The sequence below is a fragment of the Anarrhichthys ocellatus genome, unplaced genomic scaffold (assembly GCF_004355925.1).
Source record: "Anarrhichthys ocellatus isolate YVR2014 unplaced genomic scaffold, GSC_Weel_1.0 scaffold27, whole genome shotgun sequence".
In the NCBI taxonomy this organism is placed as follows: Eukaryota; Metazoa; Chordata; class Actinopteri; order Perciformes; family Anarhichadidae; genus Anarrhichthys; species Anarrhichthys ocellatus.
The window spans coordinates 2,227,573-2,244,469 of record NW_022280057.1 but is presented as its reverse complement, the minus strand read 5'-3'; the positions used below and the strand labels follow the sequence as shown (position 1 = coordinate 2,244,469).

General features: G+C 39.6%; 1 protein-coding gene across 1 annotated transcript; it reads right to left on the bottom strand.

The window, feature by feature from the left end:
• Positions 1-3,734: 3,734 nt before the first annotated feature.
• xpnpep2 (X-prolyl aminopeptidase (aminopeptidase P) 2, membrane-bound) lies at positions 3,735-16,625 on the bottom strand. Its single transcript, XM_031862522.1, has 21 exons — positions 16,379-16,625; positions 15,682-15,743; positions 15,277-15,387; positions 15,089-15,152; positions 14,248-14,352; positions 13,526-13,612; positions 13,238-13,381; positions 11,968-12,069; positions 10,675-10,756; positions 10,308-10,509; positions 10,130-10,219; positions 9,714-9,823; positions 9,463-9,540; positions 8,316-8,387; positions 8,162-8,222; positions 7,782-7,851; positions 7,468-7,572; positions 7,140-7,199; positions 6,917-6,993; positions 5,256-5,345; positions 3,735-4,240 (listed from the first exon to the last, which is right to left on the bottom strand). Exons 1-21 carry the CDS (start codon positions 16,428-16,430, stop codon positions 4,040-4,042), a joined length of 2,025 nt encoding a protein of 674 aa, XP_031718382.1. The 5' UTR covers positions 16,431-16,625; the 3' UTR covers positions 3,735-4,039.
• Between the last annotated feature and the right edge of the window lie 272 nt (positions 16,626-16,897).

Sequence of the window (16,897 nt, the reverse complement as noted above, 5' to 3'; positions counted from 1 at the left end):
GCAAGCAGAACTGACACACAAAACAGTTCATGAAAATGTCATCACAATTCAGTTTTGACCGTCACTACAAGCTGATAGAGGTTCAAAAGAAATTGTGTATATTGCTTAATACAGGTCATTTTTTAATGTTATGATCAATCGACCACTGGTTACTCATATTATATTCATATGTTCAGTCAGATAAAAGCTCAGGATTAAAAACATCAAGTGATGCATTGTCACTGTTTTAAAACATTTCTACTCTCGCAGTCATCAGTTTTCAACTTCAGCAAAACGTCAAGGTAAAAGTTAAGTCAGGAAAGATCTTCATCTTGCAACACGGCAGCTCTTGAAGTTGCCAACTAGTTCTGTGTCAAATTATGTTTTTTGATTTTACAGCTTGCTGTTTAGCCATCCCTCTCAAAGAGCACATATTTGCCATCGCATCTGAAGTGTGGAAGTGAAAGAAATCTAAGGATGACATATTTAGAAACTCAGTAACGGCTTTGCAGCTGCAGCAGAGGAGCCTGCCGCAGCTACAGGAGGCCATAACAAAAACACACACTGGTGATCAGACAGTCCAGCTCGTCCAGCACAGGATATTTATACAGAATTTGGGAGTCAAATGAGTTGCAAAAGGCCAGACAAATGCTGACAGTGTAAAAACATCCAGAACAGATAATTAAGATTAAATAAGCTTGAGTGAGTCACAGAAATGTTTGTGTGTTTGAATGCACACTCAGGTCAAAAACAAGGCAAACATTAGCAGTAGATGCAGAGAGGGAAGTAAAATGTAAGTCAAGTTTAGCTTGTTATTTTAGTGGGGTAGCAAACCACATGATAAGAGCATGCCCTATTTAAGTTTCCTGTCACTCGACTGAAGGTTGGCAACAAACTGATCAGTCTGCAGAGCTTAAAAGAGACAAAAACAATAGGCAACACATTTTGATTCCACCTGAGGTTACCTGAAACCTCAGAGGTAGTGGTGGAAGAAGTATTTACATCTGTCACTAAAGTAAAGATGAAATGTAGAAATATTCCATTACAAGCAAAAGAAAAGCATTCAAAATATTACTTCAGTAAAAGAACACAAGTATACGAAAGATATATTTAAAGTATTAAAAAGTAAAAGTACTCATCATGCAGAATGGCACCTTTTAAAATGTTAAAATGCCATGCTAATGTTAGAAAATACATTACTATGAGTGATGCATTAATGTGTAAGCAGCAGTCTGGTGTTGTAGTTTGTTAATGTGGACTAATCCACTACAGTAAATATTGTACTTTTTCTAGTCACTAGTTACTTTGAAGATAAAGATTTTACATTTCAAACGTATGATCAGTTTATAAAATAGGATGAATTGTTGTAGATTACATTGCCAGTATAAAGAAGTACAACATGTAGTACTTAGAGGTACCCTGTTGAGTGTTTGACCACTAGTTATGGAGCAATGTTTTGACAACAAAGGCAGCTAGCTATGCTAGCTAGCAAACACAGATGTAAACAATATAGAATTTCAAATACTTAACAGTAACTACATAAACATATGTGTTACATATACAAAAACACAGCAGAAGAGACATTTGTTCCCTGAGAACAATGATCTCATACTTGTTATTCCTCTTTTTCTGGGCCTCTTTACCACAAACCCCAACGCAGAACGGATATGGATGAATATGCCTTTTCTGAAAGCTGTTGAACTTTCTGTATCAAATGTTTCTTCATATGCTTTTCGTGATGTTTGACAAGAGCATGCAGACACAGGGTGTGGTGTGACGGCAGCACATTCACACCTTCAAGTCGCTTTGACATAATTGCCAGGCAACCATCTATCTGCCGGCATGAACTCTTAACAAGTGGAAGAATTAAAACCGCAACATCTGCTCTCAGCTGTTTAAATGGCGAGTTTCAATATGATTTTATGTTTAATGGAGTCTTTACAGAAAAACAGAGTTATGATGAATTCAAAAAACACATCCTCAAGTAAATAAAGCTAGTGGCTTTTGGTAATGTTAGGCTTTGATATGATATGCTACAGATATGCTTTTGATATGCTACCTCTAGCAGCCAGCTAATTTAGCTTAGCACAAAGACTTGACACATGTGGTGTTATGCTGTTTAATGTGACCCATCAGATTCTGTCACCTGAGGGCCAAATCCACAGTTGTTTTCCTTCCTCCGTTCATGTGAAGGAGCCCGAGAATGAGGCTGGGCCGAAGGCCGGAAGGCATGGTTAAAGGAAACGCCATCCTGAGCCCCATGGATGGGGAAGACAGCCGGAAGAACCAAAGAACAGGGTATTGTTCTACTCGGAAGTCAAACTTTTGTTGCTGCATGAGCCACTAAACAACTTGCATATGAAACGCTGTATCCAGTTCTCTTTATACATCCATGATTAAGCTACACAGATCCACAAACTAAATTTCAGGTAAATGACCTAAAGGAGTATGCAGCAACTGCTAACCTGTCCCTGGCCATCAGAATAGAAAAGCACACGCAAGCACGGAAAATTAAGAGCCAACTCACATTAACGTTGACTACCGCCCTGTAGCACTCGCACCAATCACAGATAAATGCTTTGACAGGCTAGTCTAGGAGCACATCAAATCTCATTTACCGACCTCACTTGACACCCTCCTGTTTGCATGTATACCCAACCGGTCCACAGGCGATGCCATCTCCTCTGCCCTCCACCTAAACGAGAACACTCACGTGACAATCCTGTTCAATAAGTTCAGCATTGAACACAATCATCCCCCAGAAGCTGGGCCCCCCTACGCATGAACAATTTCCTTTGTAACTGGATCCTGGACTTTCTCACAGAGGGACCCAATACAGTGTGCATTGGGAACATCACCTCCATAGCCACCAAATATGACTCCAATCATATTATACATTTGCAGATGACACAACCCTGGTGGGCCTCATTAGAAACAACATAGGGCTGCCTATTCTTAGTCGATTAGTAATCTAAACAGTCGCTTTGTTCTCAGTCAGCTGAGATCTCTTTAGTCTATTCATCATTTTTGTATGCTTTTTCATACTAAATGTTTTTTTTCTAATGAACTTATAAGACACAAAATTTAAAGTGGTGCTTTTGTGTGATTCTTTGAGGAGAAACTCAGTTTTACTGTTGATTAAATCAATTAATCGATTAGTTGACAAAATCGAGTGTTTGTCGACTAAAAATGTCATTGGTCGAGAACAGTCCTGGACAGCACACAGAGGTGAGGTGGAGCAGCTGACCGGAGCAGTGTCTCAATGTTCATAAGAGGAAAGAGAAGGAAATTGACTTCCACTTCTCATCAACAGATCATGTCTGGAGCAAGTTTCTAGGTGTGCACATCGGTGCTGCTGACCTCAGCTGATCACGCAACTGCATCTCCCTGAGCAAGAAGGCACAACAGCGCTTCCACCATCCTGTCCACCATCTAACCATAGAGTGTCACGACCAGCTGCATCATATGGGAACTGGGACCCCTCCAAAGGACTTCTCACTCTGCTGCCTTCTGTAAACTTCTGTAACCATTTTGATCAAGTTTTTTTCTTTGGCCATTTTGGTGAGTTGAACAAAACACTTTATGGTCTTAGGCCAGTTAATCAATCAAAACATTCAGCATCATCTATAAACTGATCCTTTTCTAAATATAAAAATATTTATCCATAAAATAACTAGTAATGTTAACTGTAGCTGTCAGATAAATACAATTGAGTGAAAAGTACTGTACAATATTTCCCTCTATGGATCCATACCTTTGTTTTAAAGACTGTTACTTTAATAAAATAGAAATTATATCAGCTGGTTATACAAATGTCCAGATTACAAACAAAAAAAGGAAAAACATCAAAAATCACACAAAAGTTAATTTTACTTTATATATAATACCATAATATCAGTCATTTACCCACCCAATTAAATTATCAAACAAATATATATTTAATTGAAAATCTCTAAATTGCAGTGCATCTCTTAACCTGGTATAGCTGCTCAATAGAGACTGCATAGGAGTAACATTAGTGAGCAAGTCTGCTGTGAATGTGCAAAAGAGATGCAGATGCTCAGATGATGTTGTGGAGGAGAGCGACAGCCAGAGCAATGAGGGTCAGCGAGGAGGAACAGACAGATGCAGAAGATCCAGACTCCATGAAGGACTCTGTATGTTTGAGCATCCAGTCCTTCTCCTCTTGTAGTCCCTGTTTGTCCAGTTCAGGACCCACCAGCATCCGTATTGTCTTATAGTATTTATTCAGCCACTGAAGCTGCAGTGAGAAAAGACCACTCTCAATGACAGTCACAGGTGAGCCTAAATATGTACACTGCTGGCATGTGAAAACAGGTATCAAGGAAAGAAGTAATCAGTGGATAACAGACAAAAATAAATAAACAAATATTATTATACTGTATCTTCCTGGTCTAAGGTTAAAAATGGTGTTCCACAGGGATCAATTCTTGGACCACTGTGTTCTGTTCTGCCACTTGGTGAATAGTTTAATCCTTAACAATGCATTCTATTATATTTTGCCATTGTTTAAATATAAAATCTTAATCTTAAAAGTATTTAGCAACTATAGCTGTCGGGTAAATGTAGTAAACTGAAAAATACAATATATTCCTGTAAAATGTAGTGGAATAGAAGGATAAAGTAGCATAAAATCAAGTTTAAATACTTCAGATTTTACTAAAGTACATTAATTGAAAAAATGTACTTAGTTACTTTCCACCACAGATTTTAAGTCTCCAGGTGAAGTTCACAATAAATTAACTGAAGTTGAAGAAAAAACAGGAACTCAATTTGTGCAGCCAAAAAAACAACAGGTTTTTTTGTGCTTGTATGAAAAGTTAATATTTTGTAAACTTGTTATTTTCCGTACAATGATTCTACAAAGAAATCGTATGTGTAGTCTCACAATGAAAACAAAACAGAAGTTAATTTCACACGTGGTTTTGTTTTTTCAAAGAATATTTTGATCTCTGAGCTGCAGAGAAACTTCGACCTGAAGTGTAAAGAGGGGATTTTAAGAGAAAACCACCACTCGTAAAAAACAGGAAAACGAAAGACTCGGTTGATGTCACTCTCTTATATAAAGAGGTATTTACAAATTAAATCAGGAAACTGATCATATCTTTTGGGAAGTAAACTTACATTAAAGCTTGTTAATGTGCATTTATTGAATGTGTTTAATGGTTAACACCCTTTAGTACTCCTTTTTAAAAGAAATGATGGTGAAATTCCAGAAATTCCAGCTCATTTTGCAGTTGACTACAGTTACATACCTGCTCTGAGCTGAGGAGAGTGATGTCAATCAGTTTTCTGTCATATGGAACCAGCGACACAGTGTCAAAGGTCACATAGTTATGACCATACTGAGTGAAAAAAAGCACAGTCACAAAGAAGTTAGATTGAATTTATATCATTCATTAAAAGCATGTAATTATTGACATGATTCTAGATCAGGGGTGGGCAAACTTTTTGTCTCGGGGGCCACATTGAGTTTTAAAATTTGACAGATGGGCCGGGCCAGTAGCCGATGAATGGAGTGTTTGTGTGAACTAATATGAATTACAAGTAAAAGCCATGACCTAAAAAGTAACTTGCATTTAATTTCAGTGGGAACAGTGTTGTTGGTCACCCTTTTTAACCAGTGCGTCAACGTTTGGTGTTAGTTTGGTTGTGGCAATTCTCAGAACAGATCTCAGGTGTTCATCAGTTAGCTGGGATCTTACACTGTATTTTTTTATTGCATTAACACATATTTTATCATGCACCTACTTATTAAGTAGTCATTTTTGACACTGTTTTTAGTGTAAAGGTTAATAACTGTGTTCTTTTTAGCAGTTTGATTCTTTGACTGGATCATACAAATATTTGACTGTCACATTTAACATTATCAAGGTTCTGCTCTGTAAGGTCTTTCCTTGTCTCCCCCCTGTGTCACGGTGTGGGTACATCTCACTGGCGTCAGGAAACGTATCAGAATACCTTTATTTTATTGGCTAAACTGCATCACGTAACGTGATTTACAACGCATTGGTCGGTGTTTTTTCTGCACCGCTGAACAAGTACCGTAAAAGCTGGAAAGGAGCTTGAATAACTCCGCTGCCTAAAGCAAAGGCCCGCGACCCACTAAAAACGGGTCCGCGACGAACCACCAGTTGAGAATCGCTGGTCTACTGGATCGTGATGAGCGGTGTTTGTGTGGCGTGTCTTCCGTCTCTTCCCGTTTCCTTCACCTACATTCCCCTGGGTCCTAAGCCCCTCCATGTACAGCTTCTTATCACCTATTTGCACCAATGTACATTTATAACAAATACCACACATATTACACGGTAATCAGCGTTGCATATGTGTCAAACTCTGTCGGTGCATCTCCGGTCTGTCTTTGTTCATCCTGCATCGCTCTGTTCTGTTCTTTAATGTAACGTAAGTTACGTTACGTAACTGGATCCACGGAGCCTCTCCCAGCTGCTAGCAAACTGTTGTGCTAGCAAGCAGGCTCGCTCGCGAGCTGTACCCAGCATGCAGTTCGGCGGTGAAATTTTATAAATGTATTAGTGTTACAAATTGTTTATGTGTCACAGACTGTTGTGTGCTGTTGTGTTTTTCTCTGTTAAAGAGCGTTAGTTGTGGGTTGTTAATTGTTGTGTCATAAAGTTATGACCATGACTAGGGTTCCCTCTCAATACATATAAGACAACTAGCGCTGACCGCGCAAAGAATACATTTTATCTGCCTGTTGAAAGCAGACAGCGGTTGTTTCGGCTATGCACCAGTATGATGATGTGTGAAGAATTCATATCATACGGGAAATTAAAACCGGTATACTGCCCAGCTCTAGTCTTTATTGTAGTTTGGACAACTTTGTACCAATATTTGACGGGCCGTAGTTTGCCCATACCTGTTCTAGATGATCAATAAAGCTCTGTTTTCTAGCTACCTTTGTGTGTACAGGTACGATCACAGCAACGTCTTCAATCCGGATCCCAAAGTCATTCTCCTTGTAATATCCAGGTTCTTATGTAAAGAAAATCATTAGCCGTTTTTCATTATTTGAACATTTGAGGCATGCTAAATGCAAAGTTCATTTCCTTTCAAATGATCAAAATGTTGTGGTATCTGTAGTGGACATGGATTTATTTTGAGAAAGAATAAACTCTCACCAATAGACGTGAACATGCCAGTTCTGAAGGGAATGTTGTTGCTCTGAAATCCAACTGGCCCTGGAAAAATATTACAACTTTATATCATTCAAATACAGATTACACGCGCAAAACCAAGTAAACACGAATCTTAAAAACATTTCATTGGTGTGAATTCATTTTTACACTAACACAGATCATTGATATTTGCATTTGAACTCTGTTAAGATATGCTTTCAAATGAGCTTTTTATTGATGGATGAAGATGTCACTACACTGGATACGTTTGTCAATTTCATACTGGGGTTGTAAACTTTGAAAACATGTGGAAAATAAAACGAGAGCATACACTCATGAACTCCAAAGTAGTTTCCAACACCGTGACCTGTGCCGTGGCCGTAGTTCAGGCCCACCTCCCACAATGCCCGGCGACCCAGCATCTCCATGTTTACACCTGTTGATAAACAAAAGCCATCCAGAGAGCTCAAATCAAACATCCTGCTGCAGATATATTTCTGTAATTCATCCACTTTAAAACTGGTCAAAACTTGTTGATCAAAAAGTGGAGAAACAGGCCTCCCTGGTGGTGAAACTAGAAAGTGTTTCAGGGTGGAATCCTTGTAAATCTCATTTTAAACATGTATGAACGTTTTTCATTCCCACCTCGTGTCCCTGAGGGAAAGATGGTTCGAGATATCTCAATGTTTCCCATGAGCACTCGAGTGAAGGCCTCCTGTGAAGCCAGACAGCTGGTTAATGCAGGGAAAAGGTATCTAAAAGCAATATTTTGGATTATGGTTTGTGAAAGAACATTACAGCAAAGATTTTTACAGCTAAAAACTCTAATAACAACACAGTTTCTGGCTTATATAATGATGAAGAAAAATAAAGACTAAAGAAAAACATACACAAAGAGATACAGAAAAACTGGACTGATCGGCTGCAGTGTGTTTTGATTGGCAATCTCCTGTGTTAGAGAAAATATAAATATACCTTCAAACATTCACACTTTCAACCTTTCACTATGAGATGTAATGTATTACCTTTTGCATCACTGTAGGGGCTCCCCAGTGAACTGTCCGAGTGATGTCAGTGGTGCCGTCTCTGATAGTAGTGAGAGACATGATGACTCATTTCAAATGCAAATGATGTGATGTGAAACTGGAGAGTCTGTGAACAGAGTGTGTTTTTACTCACAGATACTGGCCGCCAGAGTCCACCAGGTACATCTCATTAACTGTCAACTTCCTGCTCGTTCCTTCTGTAGGGCTGCAAAGAACAGAAAAACAGGAAATAATAGCAGCTCTGCAGATGATCATTGTAGTGCATATAAAGGACCAAGACAGTGTTTTAAAGGCGTTACATTACTGCGGTCCATTTTCTAAACAATGTAGATTGATAGTGGAGAGCTCATAAAAAATGAGCAGTGAGAGAGAGATGGTGATGATAATTAACGGTCCGCAGAGGGACATTGTGATTATTATGGTGGAAAGTAAGTTTTAGTGATTGTTCCAGGTACTGATACTCAAGTACTGTACTTTACCTGAGAGTCATTGTTCAAATATCACCTTTCTATGCTACTTTATACCTCTATTCCACTACATTTCAGAGAGAAATATTGTAATTTTTACTCTGCTACACAGTTAGTTACTAATTTTTATTTAGAAAAACACAAGATATCTTAATGTGATATGATGCAGTACTAATCAGAATCAGCTTTAATGGGTATACACTTACACTTTTTTATTGCTCTCAATGTACATACGCCGAAATAGACATACTGTACTATACGGCTAAGGCAAGGACAAAAAAGCTGAACAAAGAGACACGACTACTTATGTACAAATATAAATGTATGTTATGTATACTTATATTTATATCTGTACATAAGTAGTTAATAATAGTAAAACTACAACACAATGAAACTGTAACGCAATGCAACAGAATCCACCCAGTAGCCTAAAAAACATATAAACATAAAAACAGAATAACTTACTTACAAGTAAAATACTTTTGATACTTTAAGTAGATTTTGCTGATTGTACTTTTACTTAAGTAACATTTTTAAATAAGGACTTGTACTTGTAATAAAGTATTTTTAGAGTATAGTATTTCTACATTCACTTAAGAAAAGGATCTGAGTACTCCTTCCAAGGCCACCACAATGCCTCGTCTCAATACGTTTTGTTTTCTCTAAATCAGTTTACAACTTATTGTATGCTTTGAAAAAGTTTCATCAATAACGTAAGGAACCATGATCCAAAACCACCACTATGGTTTTATACACGTTTGGCATGAAAAAGAAAAGATCAGTGAGAAGAGGAAGAATATAAATAAATCTTACCTGTAATGCGCAAGTGCAGCATTGGGTCCACTTGCAGAGATTGTCTCAAAGCTTGGGCCTCTGCTGTCTTTCTGTTTGCTGTAATGATGTTTATATTAGCCGTGAAAGGCAACTTTGAAGTCAACGTATTTATAACTATTCTAATTATGAAATATGTTTTCACTCATATTCCGACTGAATTTAGCTTGTGAAAGCACTACCTGTTCAGCAAATACACTATCTCAGCTCTCCTCCATCTCGTGTGCACTCACCCGCGACACTTATTGACGTATTCTGCAGCAGTCAGCTCGGTCTCTTTCCCCTCTGGCACTGCCTTCTCCAGCCACATCAGCAGTTGGATAACCGCAACTGCATCCCTCACCTGCACAGAACCACAACGACACAATGACCAACCAGGAGAGTCTCTGCATCGATCACATCACCCCAAATCATACGGACCGATGAGTCGTGTGGTATGTTGCAAGGCTGATCAGACATCTCCGGACAGGATAATAAATGTATCAGGGTGCGTGTTCACTGAAGTGTTCGAGCTCTCGATGAAAACGATACATAAATGTCCCACCAGTCTGACAGTGAAGTCACATGTATGCAAGTAAAGACGGGACCTATATGTGTGGAGGTGAGGTAGAGTTTATAACCTGAGTGTGTCTGTGTGAAGATGACATACATGAGCATCCCTCAAGATCCGCTGCTCAGTCTCATCTTTCACCGCTTTCGTCGTCAACACAGGCGAGTAGGAGCTTGTCATTAGTTTCTCCTAAACGATGCAAAAAACAATCATAATGAATACAAAATATGTATCTTATGGAGTACAGTAAATATTATAAAATAAAATATCTGTGTACCTCTGGTGTAATGATCTCATAAAGTGCGTAGTTTGTGTACTCTGTGCCGATCCACACTTTAACCCCACTCTGTGCCACATACTTCTTCAGGTGATGTCGGACAGTGTCGTAGCTTTTCAGCTGCACACAAAGTGACCCGTTACAGGAGGCGTTCAGGTACACCCTCAATTCCTCTGTCACTCTGCCCGTGTGGAGAAAGAGCCTGGGAGATGTGGATATGCAGTAGAGGGGAAAGGTTTATACAAGAAAAATGCTATATGTCCTTATATACCTAGTATATGTGATGGGACAGAACAGAGACATAATGAAGAGAATTTCAAAGGAATCACACATGTTCACACATGCAATGTCTGGAAAATGGACTGACCAGATCTCGTCCATTGTGAGCAGTGTGTAGGAGTAGAAGAAGGGATTGTACGGGATGTCGTTGCCGCGAAGATTGAACAGCCCTAGAAATCAAAAATATACACCGTCCCTGACTGTCAGCAGCGGCTCGTGCATTCATTTACATCATCTGCTTCCTCCACTTGATTGGAGACATGCTGTTTATATCTAATGTTTGTGTCTGATAGATGTGACTTCTTCTGTGTTCCTGTCATTGAAAACAGACTTGCTAATCCTGAAATCAGAAGTCAGAGAAGGTCTGAAACCCGTTAGTGCTTCTGTGTGAGTTGTAAGAACGATGCTTTCGAATAAGTCACTGTTCTTTTGCAAAGTGGTGAACTGAAAATCCAGTATAAAAACAGTAAATCTAATCAGTTTAATAATATGATTACTGACGATAATAAAGGATTATAAGAAAGTGATGTTTATTTCTGTCTTTTTGAATATCTTGTTGAAAGGACAAGAGTATTGCCCATTTAAAAACATCTGTTGTCTGTTTCCAATATTTTTATAATTTTGTGTTACATTTCCTGTCAGTCTGATTTTGTATCATAATTCTTCACATCAGACTGCAACACCTCCGGCTATAGTTTGATCCTTAAAGCTGTGGTTGTATTTTGGCTTTGTTTGCCTCCTGTCATTTTATTTCGATGCAAACTGTCATTTCAGATTACCCTGACGCTAGCAAAACTCAGCACATATTTAGGGACTGCAGCCACAAGGTGGCCTACAAAAAAAATAAATAAATGAGCCATGTGGGTTTACTTTTCAGCAGTTTTTGAATGTTTTGTGTGCTTTACTGTAAAACTGTATCCTGTTTTAACATTATCCATCTTATCATCTTATTTTCAAACCAATATTACTCTGATTGTTTTTGTTACATGGTTCAGGTTCTTCTTTTCATAACTGACAATTATAAAAAAGTTTGTTTGTTTTATTAATACATGTTTTTTTGCATCTTGTGTGTTTGCACCTTCTCTTAAGGTTATATTGTATACATTTTGTTTAAAATCATCAGATATGATCTTATTTTTGTAATGTTTTAATAGTGGGATGTAGTTCTGCACATTTAAGTCAATTTAAAAAAGTTATCTTGAGGGAGAAGTCAAGTTCTGTTTCTGTGGTGAACTGCGTGTTCAACTAGATGCTTTTATGAACTGCAATACATTCACATTATCAACGGCGTCTTTCAGGGAATTAAACTGTGGTTTGACATACATTTTTCTACAACAGCAACACGATTTATAGAAAGCTTTATGGAGTTAGAGTTACTTACAGGCTGTTTCATCCAGAGCTGACAGCAGAAGAGCTGTCGGTTCGTATGGATTGTCTCTTATCTGATTCCGTATGTGCTCCACTTTCATCTGCCAGGACCTTTCTGCAAACACACACATTCTGCTTGTATTTGCATCCACATGAAAATGTATACCTTAAATAGACATTTAGTAATATTATGTATGTTCACCATCATCGTATTAGACCGGCATTACATTTTTTGGCCACTAGGGCGCAGCGCAACATGCTGAAAACACAACAACGACATATTATCTTATAAAGTTGATGTTGTGAACTTCAAAGCCAACAATTTTCTACAGTACTTACACATTCAGCAGACACAGAGTAACATTATCCTTCATTTGGAGTTGTGTTTGTGTCCAAAATTGTCTCTCTTCTCAGCTCTGTTTTAGTCTCCTCAAACTTTAGAGGGACATATCCAACCACTGAGGTTCTAAATGTTGCACTATGTTCACCAGCTAACCGCTAACTGTGCTGTTTGCCATGTGGTGGGCATGGTAGCATACAGCGACCTGCTGCGGCTAAAATGAGTTTGATGATTGCGGTGGCAGTGAGGCCTGACAGAAAAGTTGCAGGCTCTAAATTCAAAACAATTAAGCTTAAAGATGCCAACAGGCCCTTAGATGGTATCTGCAGAGAGCAACACCTTTTAAATTACACGTTATCTAACCCATTGTGCCAATAAAAATATTGATTAGTGCAGCTCTAAGGATGGGAATAGTATTGCCTTCTGTTAATGTGATGCTTCCTGCTATGTGCAGACACATATCCTTGATTTTTCAGTAACTTTTCTTTGACATTCCTGTTAAAAACTGCTTATCTTGTTATGAACTCTAATGCCAAATATAAGAGCAAAATGTCATAACAAACTATGAGAAAGCATTTATAAAAGACTCAAACACAGACACACTCACACACACACACACACACACACACACATACAGACCATTGTGTTTATGATGCTCTACATTTGTTCCACTTGTCGATTCTAATACCATAAAGACTAAAAGGTCTATGAGCGTCCAGACAACTTCCTTTTCCCCGAGAATTTTCCACTCTCTCAAAGTTAGCACTTGATCTTTCAGCCAGCCATAAAAACATAAACAGGCTGTTTATGGGTGTGTTTGTGGAGCCGCTTACTGCTTTCTGTCCAGTTTACAGGTATTTATCAGCACAAAGATAAAGGACACCACGCAGGCAGACCAGCAGACTGCAGAGTGTGTGTACAGCACAGACAGAAGGAAACCCACGTGTGACTCTATCGGGCAGGCGGGTGAGGTTGTCAGGAGGGACAGGCGGTCTTTCCTCCCACACTTCGTCAACCAGGTTAACAGGGACGGACTTGAGGCTACGATTGCTCGAGTCCAGATTGAGGCTGTAGTCCTCCTGCGTTTCTAATGGAGGAAATTGCAGATGATTACACACATCGAGCCGAATCAATCAAAAGTAAACAGTCTGTGTGGCGTCTGGAGGCTCCATTAATAATTTTCCATCTACTTGGGCGAGCACTTTATTGCCGTTAACCTGGACTGACTCACTGAGGGAGAAGAGGAAGGAATCAAAGCCGATCTCGCCGCCTGGTGGGACCTCAGACATCAGCCACTCTGCTACACTGCTGATGGACACTGGGGGACATCACACATGACAGAATCAAGTTATTATTGACTTTAGAGGATCCATTTGACTTACCTGTGGTGAATATTGTGATACATCATAGAAATATTAAAAATATTTTTTTTAGTTTTTTTTTAGATGTGTATTAAATCAAATCAGCACAAGTTGCTTTGCCACGAAATGCGTCAATTTAATTATGTTTCAGATAACACATTCTATACTAATACAAACCCTATAACCACTATGAACCTACACACGACCAGAAAGCTCAGTGCTCGGCCTCAAACACATTTGTTTCCACTGAAGACGTGTATGTGTTGTGTTGTTGGGTTGAACTCTCTTTGCCACTGTACCAATCCTCGACTGACGACAAGTCATAAAAAGCTGCTCTCTAATAAATTTTGTCCTTTACAAATGTCTAAACATCAGCATCATATGTCGGTGTTAAAAGTGTTTTTGCAAGACAAAACATGCAGTGACTTTTAGTTTGTTTGTGAGCTATTTCTATCATGTAAGTCCTGTGATAATGGGTGCAGCATTTGTCAGGATATTTTTAGTCTGATCATCAAGACCAAAAATATTTGATTGGTATCCATATGTCCTGCGTTGTCATAACAAGCAATCACAATGTGATCACCCTCCCCACCATCTTTTTCAAGGTCCCAGTTGCAATCCATCTGCCTCTCGGCTTGAACCCAGTAGCGGCTGTCTGTCCACAGAGCGGCCTTGGTCTGAGTAACTACGGCGGTGCCTGAGGAGAGACAGGACAGCAGCTGCGTTAGGTAGAGCTCAGCATCGACAGTAAATTACAAACGACTGTAAATGTCAGAGTTGACTTGCAACAATGCGTGATTGGCCAGCTAATCTTGAAACATGTGAGCATGTGAAGAAGAAACACTGTGGAGATGGCAGCCTGGTGGAGAGTGGTGGATGTGAGGCCTGGCATTATCATTCCACTGTTGTACCTCCATATGAGATTGAAACACTTAGGTAACAACTGCTGAATCTAAATTTTGTCCGATTCCTAATGGAGGCCCAGAAAATGCGACTTTTCTTTCAAGAGTCTGGCAGAGGTTTGGCCTGGTGAAAACAGCACTTTATTTTATTTTTCGGTCCTCTTATCCTTTCATGCACGGAACAGCTGAGTACAGAAATATCTATGATCATTAATTTTGTTCTCCATTACTGCGTGAAAATATATCTCATGATCTAATGGTGAAGAACCTCTGCGATGGAGAACGTAGATGAATGACAAGATGCAATGATGCAGCGAGTGAAAACGATGAAGCTAAATGAACGATGAGATGGCTGTGTGGTGAGGATGTGGGATGAAAGTAGAGGAGCTGCATGACCGCGGCATTCAGATGTGGGGAGTTGAGTCATGGAGGGGGAGGAGGACTACGACAAGGACGACGACAAGGACGACGAAGAAGACGAAGAGGAGGAGGACGAGGCAGAGAAAAAAAGGAGGCAAAAAGAGATAGTACCTGCAGAGCCTGTAAAGCCGGTCACGAAGGCCATCCTGGCATCACGTGGTGCGATATACTCACTCTGACAGAGAAACAGAGGTTAGCATCTCACACACACACACACACACACACACACACACACACACACACACACACACACATGGTTTAAACCCAGATGAATTGATTATGACGGACAGCAGATGTACCAGGTGAGCGTCAGTGCCAGGGATAATGTAGGCAGAGATATTCAGGGGAAGCATTAGCTCTCGTAAGTTCTGCAGCCGTAGAGTGGTATTTACTGCTGTGCTGGGGAGGTACTGTAACACACACACACACACACACACACACACACAAAGGCAGAGAAAGAAAATGAGTGTGAAAAGTCTTTCAAATGTAATTAAAACCTGCAGAACTGCTGATTCATCCCTTGCTGTATCTCCCACTGTAATCATTAACTGTAGTGCATGTGCAGTAATCATTAACTGTAACGAGATAAAACTCGTGCAACATGTTTCATAATGGGAAAATGCTGTGTGACTTCTTTGAAGTCAATTTTATGACATCATTTCTGCAATTTGTTTATTTTAATCACAGTACTTCCATTGACTTACCGGGGGTGACAGGGAGCAGTTCCTCTCAGTTTGCGCATATGCAACAGCACCAATAGTGTTTCCTGAAATTAAAAAGCGCACAGTGAGAAAAAAAGACCTTGGAAAGTGACACAAAGTAGTGAACGAGCTGAGCTGTCGAAGCACATTTTCAGATAACCCTAGAGTGCTGCTCTTTTATTTATTTTGGTGATTTATCGTGTTGAATCTTTTCAGACACAGTGATTGTCAGAGTGGAATCAATGCAACTCAGGATTTATAAGCACGCAAAAAACCCTTCTCAGTCAAAGTAAAGGACACAGGATAAGTTCAAACAAGGCAGCGGAGCAAAGAAATAATGATATCAATCATAATAACCACAACTTGTCTAATGAGAGTAATGCGATCAATCAAGAGACTGCATTCCAATCATGTCCATGTTAAAAATGATTTGTCCAATCTGAAAAAAGGAAGATTATGAGACAGATCTGTTACATCCTTTTTAGATGAAATTTTATGCAAAGAAATCCTGATCAGTAAACGAACAAGAGATGGCAGATGGCAATTTCTGATGCCCCTTTTTGCAAGCTATTTTTAATACATGAAATCAAATCTGACATATGATCCGTTTTTTTAAATAGGCGCAAAGTCTTCACACAGCGATCAGACACTTGACACTCACACTCCGACAGATCAGCGAGGACAAAGAGGAACTTTTTACCTGTTAGTGCTGCCAGAGACAGAGCCAACAACAACCAGCCATAGGAAGGCATCTTGGCACTACGAGCCCGTCACGAGCAGATCCAAAGACAGAGGCTACAAAGCAGGTGCTCCGATGTGTATGCAGCGTATGTGAGAAAGTGTGTGTGGGTGTCTGATGAGAAATTGTGTGTGGGTGCCTGCTTGTAAGTGCATGACTGTCGTCTCTCTCTCTCTCTCTCTCTCTTCCTATCTCTCCTCCTCCTCTGCCGCTATCTCCTCTCTCTGCGGCCCTTAGATAGGAATCATGTGCAGTGGCTTCGGGGGTGGATCTTGGTGCTCAGAAACATTGCTTTCTGGCCTAAAATACAATGTGTGTGTGTCAAATGACCTCCCACCTGATTTTTTTCCCCCCTGCATCGTGTTGCCCAATGTTTTTTTTATTGTGTTGTGATGCAACTCAGCGGCTGTGGGTTGGGTATTCCCACGTCTTCTGGAAAATGTGTTTTTGATCAAATAAAAAGAGACTCGAGTTGTTTTT